Source organism: Vespa velutina, chromosome 22 (genome assembly GCF_912470025.1).
Source record: "Vespa velutina chromosome 22, iVesVel2.1, whole genome shotgun sequence".
Lineage (NCBI taxonomy): Eukaryota > Metazoa > Arthropoda > Insecta > Hymenoptera > Vespidae > Vespa > Vespa velutina.
Genome location: NC_062209.1, coordinates 1,872,054 through 1,884,553, shown reverse-complemented (window position 1 = coordinate 1,884,553; position 12,500 = coordinate 1,872,054). Strand labels below are relative to the sequence as shown.

The following is a 12,500-nucleotide window of genomic DNA, read 5'->3' as shown; positions in this document are numbered from 1 at the left end:
CAGGAAAAGCATGAGCTCTATATCGACGTTCAACCAATGATGGGCACGGCCCTTCGGGCTCGAGCAAGGATGCAAATAAACCTTGCCGTGAGCCAGGTGCGGGATATCAAACAAGTTGCCTCCTTCCCCGACATCGTTTTCCCAATCATGTGGTTCGATGATGTAAGTTATTATGTGTACACTCCGTTTATATATATATATATATATATATATGTATATGTATGTATGTATGTATGTATGTAACATCAGCAACAGCAATAGCAATAACAACAGCAACAGCAACAGCAACAGCAACAGCAACAGCAATTTTATCCCATTTAGCAATTATACTATCCCATGTTACATCCTATTACACCATATTGCTTTTTATTTATGTTTCGTTTTTTTTTTTTTTTCTTTTTTTTCAACGATCGACAACGAAACATATTCATTTATCTTTCTTTCTCAAAGAGCTTCCTTGTGTTAATGGTTACCTTTGTCATTATTGTTGTTGCTGTTGTTATTGTTGTTGTAATTATAGTTGTAGTTGTTGTCTAGATCCTCGAACGTTCCCACTTTTGCGTAATGTAAATCGATTTTATATCATTCCTTTCTCGTTTGTTTTATCGTTACGTGCGATACTTGCTTTTAATCATTTATTCACGATATTTCATGCGAATAATCGAATGAAATCTTTCCGATTGATCGGAAAATGATAATAAATTGATCGATCGAGGTATTTCTTTTTTTTTTTTTCTTTTTCTTTCTTTCTCTCTCTCTCTAATCAATCAATCAATCAATCGAATTTCAATGTACCGCGTTTTCATTCATATTTCATTCGAATAATATCTCTCATACGTCAAAATTAAAAGCAATTTGAATTTTTACGATACAATTCTATGCAATGACTCGTTTTACGTATCGAGCAACGTATTTCTTTTTCATTTATGGCTGTTACAATGCAAACAATAAGCATTAGAAATGGTTACTAATGTTACAGTGTATTTATTTGAGAAACATTACGATGATCGTTCCACGTAAAACGATAGAAAGAGACAATCGTGGCGCGTTGCAATATGAAAAAAAAAATATATATATATATTTATTTTTTTTTTTTAATTTTTTTTTTTAACAAAAATATATCGCATTTATTTTTCAGGTAATCGATGAGCTACCACCGGAGATGCGTTCGCTCTTAAAAATGGCGGTCGATTTGCCGCCTGTCGCTAGAGCTGCGGTATCAGGAGGATTGGCGGCTCTCGGTGTGATTATATTAATTGGTGCTCTCTGTTGTTTGGCACGAGCAGCCAAACGTCAAGAAAAACTTCACCTGAGCAATCCATTGCCGGCGAATACGACTAACAACAAAACTGGTCAATTGAATCCAGCGTTTCAAACGTCGAAATAAAATTCATCTTCTCTTCGAGGAATAGACAAAGAGAGAGAGAGAGAGAGAAAGAAAGAGAGAGAGAGGGAAAGAGAGAGAGAGAGAGAGAGAGAGAGAGAGAGAAATTCATCATTGATATTGAATGCAATTTAGTTCGAATCGTCCGTCAAAAAACTTTCCAATTAATTTTTTTTTCTTAACCATCCTAAACCCATCCATTTTTTTCGACTTATTCTTCTTACTTTAATTTTCGTTTTTTTCTTTTTTTTTTTTTTTTTTTTTTTTTTTTTTTATTCTTTTATTATTTCTTGTTTTCCCTTTTTCGTTTGGTTTTTTTCTTTCTTTTTTTTTTTTTTTTTTTTTTTCTTCTCTACCAACCTTCTCAAATCCATAGGATATTATTTTTTTACGCGCGTGTTTTTAACGATTCGACTTAGACGATTCGAATTAGAATCTAAAAAAGGGAAGAATTCTTAAGCTTGTAATTGCGATCCGACATTAGTGATATTTATTACATATTTTAACATACATGCGTATATGTAAGAAGGGATCTCGACGTGTGGACTTTCACCTTATTTCGAATGGCAAAAGTGCGAGAATATAAAAGGAAAGTATAGAGAGAGAGAGAGAGAGAGAGAGAGAGAGAGAGAGAGAGAGAGAGAGAAATGCAAAATCTATATCGAACGAATTTTATAATCGACCTCGATCCTTGGATATATCGATCGATACGGTAGTAAATCGAAAGATCGTCTGAGTTCGGGATGAGTAGTTTTATCATTCCTTCTCTTTTTCTTTGTTTATTTTTTTATTTTTTCTTTCTTCTTTTTTTTTCATTCATTCAGTTTTTTTTTTTTTTTTTCACTTAGTCGTCGCCGTTCGCCCATCGTGTTATTTCGTTTTCTTTTTTTTTTTTTTTTTTTTTTTTTTTTTTTTTTATTATAATTCATTCCAGAATTCGTGAGAAGCGCTAATAGGGTTGAGATGGGTGGGTGAATGGATGGGTGGTGGGGTTGAATACGCGACGTCGGCTTTTTTAGTCCGTTTTTTTTTTTTTTTTTCTTTTTTTTTTTTCCTTAACAGAATCAACTATAATGTGTCAATCCGTCCAGACGCTCTCTAAACCAGTGGTTTAAATTAGGTATTAAAATTTTGTAAAAGAAGAAAAAGAGAGATCTGTAAAGATAATAAATACATAATCGTCAATAACGAAACTGGTTTTTTCCTTTTTTTTTTTTTATTTTTTGGTTTCGTAAAACGACGAACTTATAGGAAAATGATAAATCGAAAGACGGTATTCTTCGATTGTAATTATTATTATTATTATTATTATTATTATTATTATTATTATTATTGTGCGGTTTTATTATTATAATTATTATTATTATTATTATTATTATTATTATTATAATTATTATTACTTTAAATAAGAATGTACGATGATCTTACGTTATTCATTTGTATAGATATGTTTTATATATGTATACATATATATATATATATATATATCGTAAACGTGTTGTTAAGTTAAGAAATGATTAATCCTAATATAATTAGTATTATTTTTGTACGATAATAATCGTCGTAGGATGCCAAAAATATTATAATACGTATTGTGCTAAATGCACGATCGTATTATGGATGAACGAACAATAATGATCGTACAAATTCATCTAACGAATCAATGTAATTAATTAATTAATTAATTAATTAATTAATACATAATTATCGTAAGGGAAGGAGAGAAATAGAAGACGTTGATATGAAAGGAGGAGGAAAAAGGAAAAAAAGAAAAGAAAAAAAAAAGGCAAAAAAGAAAAGGAAGAAAGGAAAAGAAAAGAAAAAAAAAAAAAAAAAAAAAACAACGTTAATTCTCAATCTTTTCACGATCGATCGATCTATTCGAACACATTTGTTTACATATCTTATTTTTCGCGGTAAATCGTTCGCAAAAAAAAAAAAAAAGAAAAAAAAAAGTACTTTTCCAAAGGTTATCCGCTTGTTTTTTCTTCCGATTTCTTTTTTCTTCCGTCGCTATTTTTTTTCTTTTTTTTCTTTCTTTTTTCCTTATCTCACACACACATTCTCTCTCTCTCTCTCTTTTTTTTTTCTTTCTCTCTCTCTCTCTCTCTCTCTCTCTCTCTCTCTCTCTCTCTCTAAGGAGCAAACACGAAAAATTAAATGTATAACGCGGTGACTGGTTTTTATAATTGAACAATTGGAAAAATTGGAAAAATTTGATTCGAGTTAATATGTATTGATAATTATTATCGATCGTCATTTCCTCTCGATCGTTCATGACTCTTTGGAAATCATTTCGTTAAATAACTTTTGCCGACGAATTTGATTTCTTTCGCTCGTGATCCCTCCTCCCAACTCATTGTTCAATCATCTAAATCACCTAATCCCCTAATCCTCTATATTCTTACCTCCCCTTTCTCCCTCTTCCCTCCTTCTATTTTTTTTTCTTTTTTTTTTTACGCTTTCATTGCAAGCATACACCATAGGAAGGTAAGTTATAATCGACGTACAATTAAAACAGGAGGAGATGGCAATTCTTCTTTTTATTTTAGTTTTATTTTTATTTCTTTTACTTCTTTTTTTTTTTATTTCTCTCTTTTTTTTTCTTTTTTTTTCTTTTTTTTTGTTTTTTTTTTTTTTCTAATATTTTTGGCCAACGGGAATAAAGTCTTCTCTAAATCATCCTCTTCTGATTTATTTATTTCTCTCTCTTTCTCTTTCCCGTTTTCTTTCTACATCGTTTAATCATGATTTATCATAATCAATCATGATTTTATTCGTAAGTTTATTCCGAATTTCACAATTTCTTATATATATATATATATATATATATATATACTTATCGACGGTACGTAAGCGTGCATTTTTTAAAAAAACGCACATTTCTCCTTTACTTTTCCTTTTTTATCATCATTTCTTTTTTTCTTTTTTTCTTTTTCTTTTTTTCTTTTCAATGTCGAACATCGACGCGCACTTGAAATATCATTCTTACGTATACGTCTAATCTCGCATAAATTCTATGAAATTTGTTCTATGATAATTTAATAACTTTACGTTAAAGTAAAACTTATTATTATTATTATTATTATTATTATTATTATTATTATCATTATTATTATTCAAAGTGATTATTTAAAGATAAATATGATTAAGCAAATTTAATGATATAAGAAAAAAAAAGAAAGATGTAATATAATCAATTACGTAGGAATGATAATTCGAAATCAATCGATTAACATAACATTATATGTTTCTCGAATCGATTTGAAATATCATTTAGTCCCAAGAATATTTTATTATCAGTAGAATGTTCTCTCTCTCTCTCTCTCTCTCTCTCTCTCTCTCTCTCTCTCTCTCTCTCTCTCTCTCTCTCTCTCTCTCTCTCTCTCAGGAACGAACGAACGAACGAACGAAGTATTCGATAAAGAACATTTTTTTTTTTAGTCATCTATTAAATAACTTTAGTACTATATTACATCCATTACATTTGCATAGCTCTATATTACTTTCTTCTAATTTATTTCTTCCTACATTTTTCTTTTTTCTCTTATTAGTCGCCCATTACGAATCAAATTATTCGAGTGAAATCCTATTCGATAATAATGTAATGATTAATTACTTAGTTATCGACGGTAATTATGATTACCAATATGATAATACGTGTGCATTCGCGATAAAGCAAATCGAACGGGTACGTCGATCATGAATTCGTTGAGAATGTTTCCTTTTCCTTTTTTTTTTTTCTTCTTTCTTTTTTTCTTTTCTTTTATTTTATTTTAACACTCCAACAAATCGATATATATATATATATATATATAATCAGTAATTCGAACTTTCTTTACGTTCTGGACATTTTTGTTTTCTTTTTCTTGTTTTTTCAATTTCTTTTCTTTTTTCATTTTCTTAAATAAATTTTTCATAAATAAATTCAATGCGAGTATTAGAAAGATATTCTTCATTTAAATATATATATATATGTTCTTTAACGCGAATAAATGGAATCGTAAGATTGTTTAACAGACGAATATTACTGGTTTACGATAGATCGCGATAACGTAGATCGCGATAACATAAATCGCGTTGTTAGTCCATCGGCCGACCTCAAGAGACCTTAAGAATCATAACGACAAAAATATATGTTGTATTTTTTCTCTCTCATGGAAGGATTAGTTTCATCAAATATATATATATATATATATATATGTAACATACGTTACATGGATTACGTAGTAGTTTACGCGTTTGTATTGACGTATTTGTTTATTAAAAAGTTAATAAATGTAAGAGGCAAGAAATGCCGGACGGTTTATATCATCACGATATAATTATAAACGATATTGAGACGATTAAAAATAAATCCAAATTTAATATAACAATCGTTCGTAATAAATGTTTCTTATCTAAACATATTGTATCTAATGGTATTTAAAAGTATTTACATTAATTATCCGTTTCTATTTCGCAGAATGATAAAATACGATTTACTAGTTGAACGTCAATGAATATTTCGATGAATAAATCGATATTGTCTTATTTTAATGATCTCTATTATCGCGCTACACCCTCATTCGAAGTAAACGAATGAATGAATTAGAAAAAATATTCTTTTGAATTTTATCAATCGAGATAAAATTGGAGTTAGAAGCAGGGAAAAGTCAGGCAGTGGGTGTGGTAGTGGGTATGGGGATGGGGATGGGGTGTAGGGGAAGGAGAGGAGAAGGCAACGGCTATAATTTATCATCCTTCTATTAGTTCGTTGTTGGTCAAAAAATTTCACATAATAACACATAATCGATTTATCGAATATTTTCGTAGAATTATGAAGAGAGCATGACAAATGGAACTTAAAAATATAAGAATGCTACCCCATCGAAAGGCTAGTTCAATGATCATTATAACAAAATGACCGCCAAAGAAAATATTAATAAATTTTTGTGGTAATACGTCAAGTGTATTCTCGTACCATATGATTGGTAATATCGTGCCGTCTTTAAGTTCGCCGGTGTACGGCATACCACTGACTTTTTGAACTTCTATGTTCATTTGTATCTTCAATGAGCCGTTCATTGGTACGGCCAGAAACTAGAAAATAAAAGAATAATTTGTCTTGTACATTTTTTTTTTTGACTTTTCTCTCTCTCTTTTCTCTAAAAAAACAAAAAAAAAAAAAAACAAGAAAAAAAAAGTATGACCGTATTACCTGATGCAAATCCAAGAAACTCTCGTGAAGAGTTTCGTCCGGTTTCAATCCATCGATCGATTCTATCGACGATTGATCAGCACCATAGAAATTTGGAAAGGAAATTAATATCGGTACGTCAAAATTACACGCCGATATATTAAGAAATCCATTAGGTGGACATTTTCTTTTCCATTCATTATTTTTTTTTATTATTTTTGGACAAAAGCAGGAATCCGTCGAGGATTCCATTAACGAGTCCATTGACATTTTGTATCTGAAGGATTAAGAAACTCTTGTTATAATCGTTAAATGTCCATTGTACAAAATTCTCATATGGTATTCTTCCTTTTATTTATTTATTTATTTTCTTTTTTTTCTTCTTTTAGACTAACTATAGTTACCTCAAACTAGGTACTCCCTGGACCTTGCCGTATTCACGAAAATGAAAGGACAACGGTTTACATAATTCTTTAACATATATGTAAAGAGGAGTACTATAATTGTCAATCCATTTCGGTGGAAATATCGATCCGTCAGTGCCATAAATCCTATCGCATCTATTGTCACCCCAAATATTTTGAATATTAATGCCATTTATGTTTTCAATTATGCCAAGATAATCGATATCATTTGAACCTGTATTTATAGTGATACGATCCTTCGAGGTTCCATTGTACTATAATCATAAAACGAGATAAATAGTTGGTTTAGACAGGATAGATCGGATTTGAATAATTATTGAAAAAAAATTTCATATTAGAAATTATCGATTTCATTTAAAAGACAATAATGATGTCCCTTGTAATAATTAAATTAAAAATGATAATAAATAAAAAAAAGAACAAAATGTGTATATATATATATATATATATATATATATATATATATATATATATATATATACATATATATATCTGTATATTTACACCGACTAGAATTCCAAATTTCTCGAAATACAGATGGTTTAACAAGTTAAATGTTTTCAGGATGTTATAAAGATTGTCATCGTATCCCCAAAGAAAATCCCTAACAGTGAGATTTAAAAATGGCTTTAGATTTAACGTTGACATGCCAATGTTTAAAAGAAATTTGGCGGTAATTGGTAAATTTCGGAAATGAGATATAGTCGCCAAAAGTAGAATATTTGGTACGATGATCATTTCATTCTCAGGATTTCCACTTTCCCATTGATATGATTTTTCCTCTTGATAACTTATCGTACCGTTCTCGTGTATCTGAATGTTTACGCGTTCCTTTGTTTCCCTATAAATGTACGGTCCCAATTGTTGGACTCTAAGTTTGTTTGCCTTACCCCTCTCGAAATCTTCTATGTTCGTATAATTAAAGATGTAAAATTTGTAGATCAAATTGACGGGTGGACGTTCCCAGAAATCAAAGTTCGTCGTACCCTTTTCTATTATTAAATTCGATAATATAGTGTTCTTGAATATATTCGTACACCAAAATATCACTATTAAAAAGAAACTTGACAGTCCCACTATGGTTATGATCCAAACGTACCAATTTTTTAAAAAATTTGTTTGATCCTTTTGGACCGTCACATTTTTTTCCACGGATTTCATTTTGAAAATGTTAAACAAACGAGAGATTTAACTTTTCCTTTTTACTCTTTTCTCTCTCTTTCTCTCTCTCTCTCTTTCTCTCTCTCTCTCTCTCTCTCTCTCTTTCTCTCTCTCTCTCTCTCTTTCTCCTCCTTCTTCTTTTTTTTTCTTCTTAGCACGCACGCAAAATTTTCGATATTTTAAAATCAAATCGAAAAAGAGTATGAAAAACGTTCGAAAAGAAAAAAAGGAAAGAAAATGAAGAAAAGGAGGAGGAGAAAGAGGAGAAGGAAAAGGAAGAGGAAGAGAAAGAGTAATAATAAAATCAAATGAAATGAAATGAAAAGAAAATAGGAAGAATAATTGCGATGAGAACGTTTCTACCACCGACTGATTCTTAAGAATTACTCGTCGTACTCGACCGATCGATGTCTACGACGGCCAACTGATTCGTCCTCGGGACAAAAAATCTCCCTACTTTTTCAACATTGCATGATAACCTTGTCGATGACCCTTGCCAGCTAACACCTCCGCAGATATATACTTACATGGAGTTAGAATATATAAGCATAATGATGAACGTCAGCGTCCGCCATGATCGCCATACGTAACATTTTGTAATTCCCCAACGGATCAATATCATTGATTAGTTAAAGTTATTATGCTTAATTATCAATGATGAATTAAAGTTATTAACGATAACGAATATATCATTTTATTTAGTCGATCACCTGGACACATATTCTAATCTATCTTTCGTTTTACGTATGTAACTTTTACTCGTCGTTATATATCAAATCGTCATTCGTTATTTGTCATTTCCCAAAACGAAGAAGAAGAAGAAGAAAGAAAAAAATTTATAAAATTCATTTCATTTCCAATGAAAAAATAAATCACGAACGATCAAATCGTTCGAGAAGTTTTAATTTGGATTTTCATTCGGTTCTTCTTTTTTTTTTTTCTTTTTTTTTTTTTCTCTTTTTTTTTTTGTTATTTTTTACACTTACCACAAAATTATATTTGTATGCTTTTTTTTTTTTTTTTTTTCTTTATCTTTTTCTCGTAATCACAAAGCACGCATTGGCAAGAAATGACATATTATTTCTAAATCATTTAATCATATGAATAAATTTCGGGAATGAAAATGGAGAGAATGAGAAATGGATTAGGAGATAGGGATTGTGAGAAGGGAGGGGGAAAATCACGTCGCGCAACTCGCATTATCAGAAGCAGACGGAAAATGTTCCTCACTCGACACGAAGATATCTTCTCGTTCGTATGAATGACTTTACGTAAACCACGTGAGAATATTCCAAGATATTTCGAAATAACATTAATATTATATTCCATCGAAGAAATTAATTGGATATGATAACAATTGTATTTATATATTTTAATATCTAATGCGTTCTATATATTTCTAATGGATATGAGATTTCAAGTTGACGTGAAAAATCAATGAAAAAGTTCGAAAAATAATTTATTTTTAATCCACGTTAGTTCGTTGGTTTATCTACGAAGAAAGAAAAAAATGAAAAAAAAAAAAAAGAAAAAAGAAAAAGATAAAAAAAAAAAAAACAAGAGAGAAAGAAAGAAATGAAATACTAATTGGTCCAATGATCGTTTATAAAATTTTTACAATTCTTTCTTTTCTTTTTTTTTTTTTTTTCTTTTTTTTTTTCTATTTATCATCTTACTATCGATTGTCCTTCGATTAATTGTTCGTATCTGGATAAGTATAATACATAATGACGCTTATGATTATATGTTATGACTAGTAGATGCCCTTTCATCCGAGTATCATAAAGTGCATTATCTTGTGCATTTTTCCGTTTATTCCACTCACCTTCCTCCTCTCCCTCATTTTGTTCGTGCTTTACAACGAGAATCTACAGAAAAGAAAAAAAAAGAAAATCTCAACTATTCCCATATATTATTATTACGTAAGTCTCTTTATCGCGAATAATTTTTTTTATCGCAAAAAAGCATCCATTAATTGTAAATGAAAAAGAAAAGAATAAAACAGAATACATATATACTGACAGAATTTATATATATATATATATATATATATATATATAAATTTGTTGTTGTTATATTCGATTAAATAGCCTTATTTATCGTGAACTTGATTATATTCGAGTTTTTCCAAGGAAATAGAATTTTCGAATTAATTATTAACATACGAATTATAATTTTAAATTTATTATTTCATTAAATAAATATTCGGGAAGTTAATCGAATAATATCGATGATATTTTTAATGACATTTAACAAGATACGAAACATTAATAACAAGTTTATTAATAATAAAACGAAGTTACGAAATTTTACTCAGTATTGTATATATTGTATATATGTAATGTACGTACTTACATATATTTATATATATATATATATATACATACATATGTATTTATGTATATGTATAATATATTCAATGTATTTTATGTGAAAGATAATTTTTATTTTAAACAAGAAGAAATGATAATACCCGTAGATAAAAGTATATTCAATAATAATGATAGAAATATTATCGAAAAAATTGATAATGAACTAGACATTTCGTTTTATCGTAATAAATAATAATTGATTCGATTATTGTTATATATTTTGTATCTTCGTTTTTGGATACGATCGTAATTAATATTTTATATTTTCGATATATTGAAAACGGACAAATTATCCATACGATTATTTGAAATATTTTATAAATCCTTTTCAATTTTTTTTCCTTTTTTTTTTTTTTTTTTTTTTCTTAAATTTTCATCAAGAAAATTTAAATGCGTGTGAAATGGCTGTAAATTTATTTTTAAAGGAAAAAGAAAAAAAAAAAAGAAAAAAATAAAGTCAATGTCGTTACAATGATTAATAATTTTAGATATTAGCTTGAACACAATGATAATAGGTATATTTAAATGATTATAAAATGTATGAGGAAGAATTTTAATAAATGCATAAAAAGAAGGAAATATTATGTAGAAATATTTTCAATAAGAAATTATTAATCATTGACTTTTGAACAATATATTTATCATGTTATTGAAATATTTTTTCTTTCCTTTTTTTTCTTCTTTTTTTCTTTCTTTTTCTTTTTTTTTTTTGTTCACATTACTCGCCGAGAAAAATACTTTGTTTTCTTTCGTAATATTCTTGTATCAATAGAAAGAAAAAAAAAAAAAAAAAAAAAAAAAAAAAAAAAAACGCACCGTGACGATCAACTTTCTTGAAATTTCCTTTGCAGAAGTTTTTCTGTTTCTTTTAACTTCAAATATATCCATTCGATTGGTAATTTTAAAGACTCTTATAATAAATCACAATTTTTTTTTAAATGATGACTTATTTGTTAAGGAGCAATTATTATGTACGTACATATATATATATATATATATCATTTCAAAGTCCATCAGAAAATTTAATATCCTATCTTAACTTTGTCATAAATTTGACAACGAAATATAATTATATTACGAATATTGCAAGTGTCTTTTTTGCAAGTTCATCGTACAAAAATTATGCCGATTTTATCGTTCGTACGAAGATTATTTAGCGCAATTAATTTATTTTCTTTTTTCTTTTTTTTTCTTTTTTTTTCTTTTTTTTTTTTTTTTTATGAAATATAATACTATCGTCAAGAATATATTTTCGTCGAAGTTATCAGGTACGAATTTAATTGCCGAGCCATCTTTTTAACCATTTTTCATAAATATCATATATATATATATATATATATATATATATATATATATATATATATATATAGATGTTTCTCGATTCTATTATATTTCACTTTTTATCAATGAACGATTCAACTACGTTGATGTCAGTTTTGGTTAGTTATGCAAAATAAAAAACAAAAAAAAAAGAAAGAAGAAAAAAAAAAGAAAAAGAAAGAAAAAAGCGCGCCACATATTAAAAGAAAATATTTATTATCGTAAATCCTTTTGCCGTTCATTAATATTAAGATCAAGATAATATTAATGAAATTCGTATGAAAATGATAGAATTTATTTCACTTAAGATATTCAATTTTAAATATTTATATTTTTATTAATATTTATTTACATGTATTCGTCATGTATGAAAATAAAATAGAGGTTATGTGTGGCGCTGCTGTTTCCATACGGTGTTTCTTTCGATGAAATAGAGGTTATGTGGCGCTGCTGTTTCCATACGCTATATTTCTTTCGGTAAAGTTGGTTCTATCCGGTTAAAGAGCCGATGCGAGTTTTCTTAAATAATCATTAAAGGATATATATTTTATGTAAACCCATAATATATATGTATATATATCATTATAAAATACACGATTTCCTTTTGATCGTATGAAAGAGTGAAACGTATCACATGTTTCTTACAATGATTTTCATGT

At 28.4% G+C, this 12,500-nt stretch overlaps 3 protein-coding genes across 5 annotated transcripts in view; 2 read left to right on the top strand and 1 right to left on the bottom strand.

Annotated features, from left to right (window-relative positions):
• The window catches only part of LOC124956553 (scavenger receptor class B member 1-like), a 37,298-nt gene extending 33,951 nt beyond the window's left edge, over positions 1-3,347 (top strand). The window contains 2 exon segments of the mRNA XM_047512514.1: positions 1-162; positions 1,139-3,347. The exon segment at positions 1-162 is cut by the window's left edge and continues 47 nt beyond it. Of these exon segments, the coding sequence (XP_047368470.1) occupies positions 1-162; positions 1,139-1,387 (411 nt within the window). The 3' untranslated portion in view covers positions 1,388-3,347.
• A 143-nt stretch (positions 3,348-3,490) lies between these two features.
• On the bottom strand, positions 3,491-8,256 carry LOC124956554 (scavenger receptor class B member 1-like). Its single transcript, XM_047512515.1, has 4 exons — positions 7,493-8,256; positions 6,968-7,242; positions 6,585-6,840; positions 3,491-6,466 (listed from the first exon to the last, which is right to left on the bottom strand). The coding sequence occupies exons 1-4, from the start codon at positions 8,147-8,149 to the stop codon at positions 6,158-6,160; spliced, it is 1,497 nt and encodes a 498-aa protein (XP_047368471.1). The 5' UTR covers positions 8,150-8,256; the 3' UTR covers positions 3,491-6,157.
• A 4,013-nt stretch (positions 8,257-12,269) lies between these two features.
• The window catches only part of LOC124956555 (CCR4-NOT transcription complex subunit 9), a 21,443-nt gene continuing 21,212 nt past the window's right edge, over positions 12,270-12,500 (top strand). The window contains exon 1 of one of the 3 annotated variants that reach the window (XM_047512516.1): positions 12,270-12,500. This exon is cut by the window's right edge and continues 5 nt beyond it. The gene's annotated coding sequence lies outside the window, so the exon portion shown is untranslated. The other 2 variants (XR_007103292.1, XR_007103291.1) reach the window with 2 other exon arrangements.

What these genes read in the sequence shown, in the direction of transcription:
- LOC124956554 (XM_047512515.1), bottom strand. Translation starts at nt 8,149, where the DNA reads ATGAAATCCGTGGAAAAAAATGTGACGGTCCAAAAGGATCAAACAAAT. An exon ending in CAGGGAGTACCTAGTTTGAG is followed by an intron (nt 6,841 to 6,967) that starts GTAACTATAGTT and finishes TTAATCCTTCAG; the next exon opens with ATACAAAATGTCAATGGACT. An exon ending in GTTTCTTGGATTTGCATCAG is followed by an intron (nt 6,467 to 6,584) that starts GTAATACGGTCA and finishes TTTATTTTCTAG; the next exon opens with TTTCTGGCCGTACCAATGAA.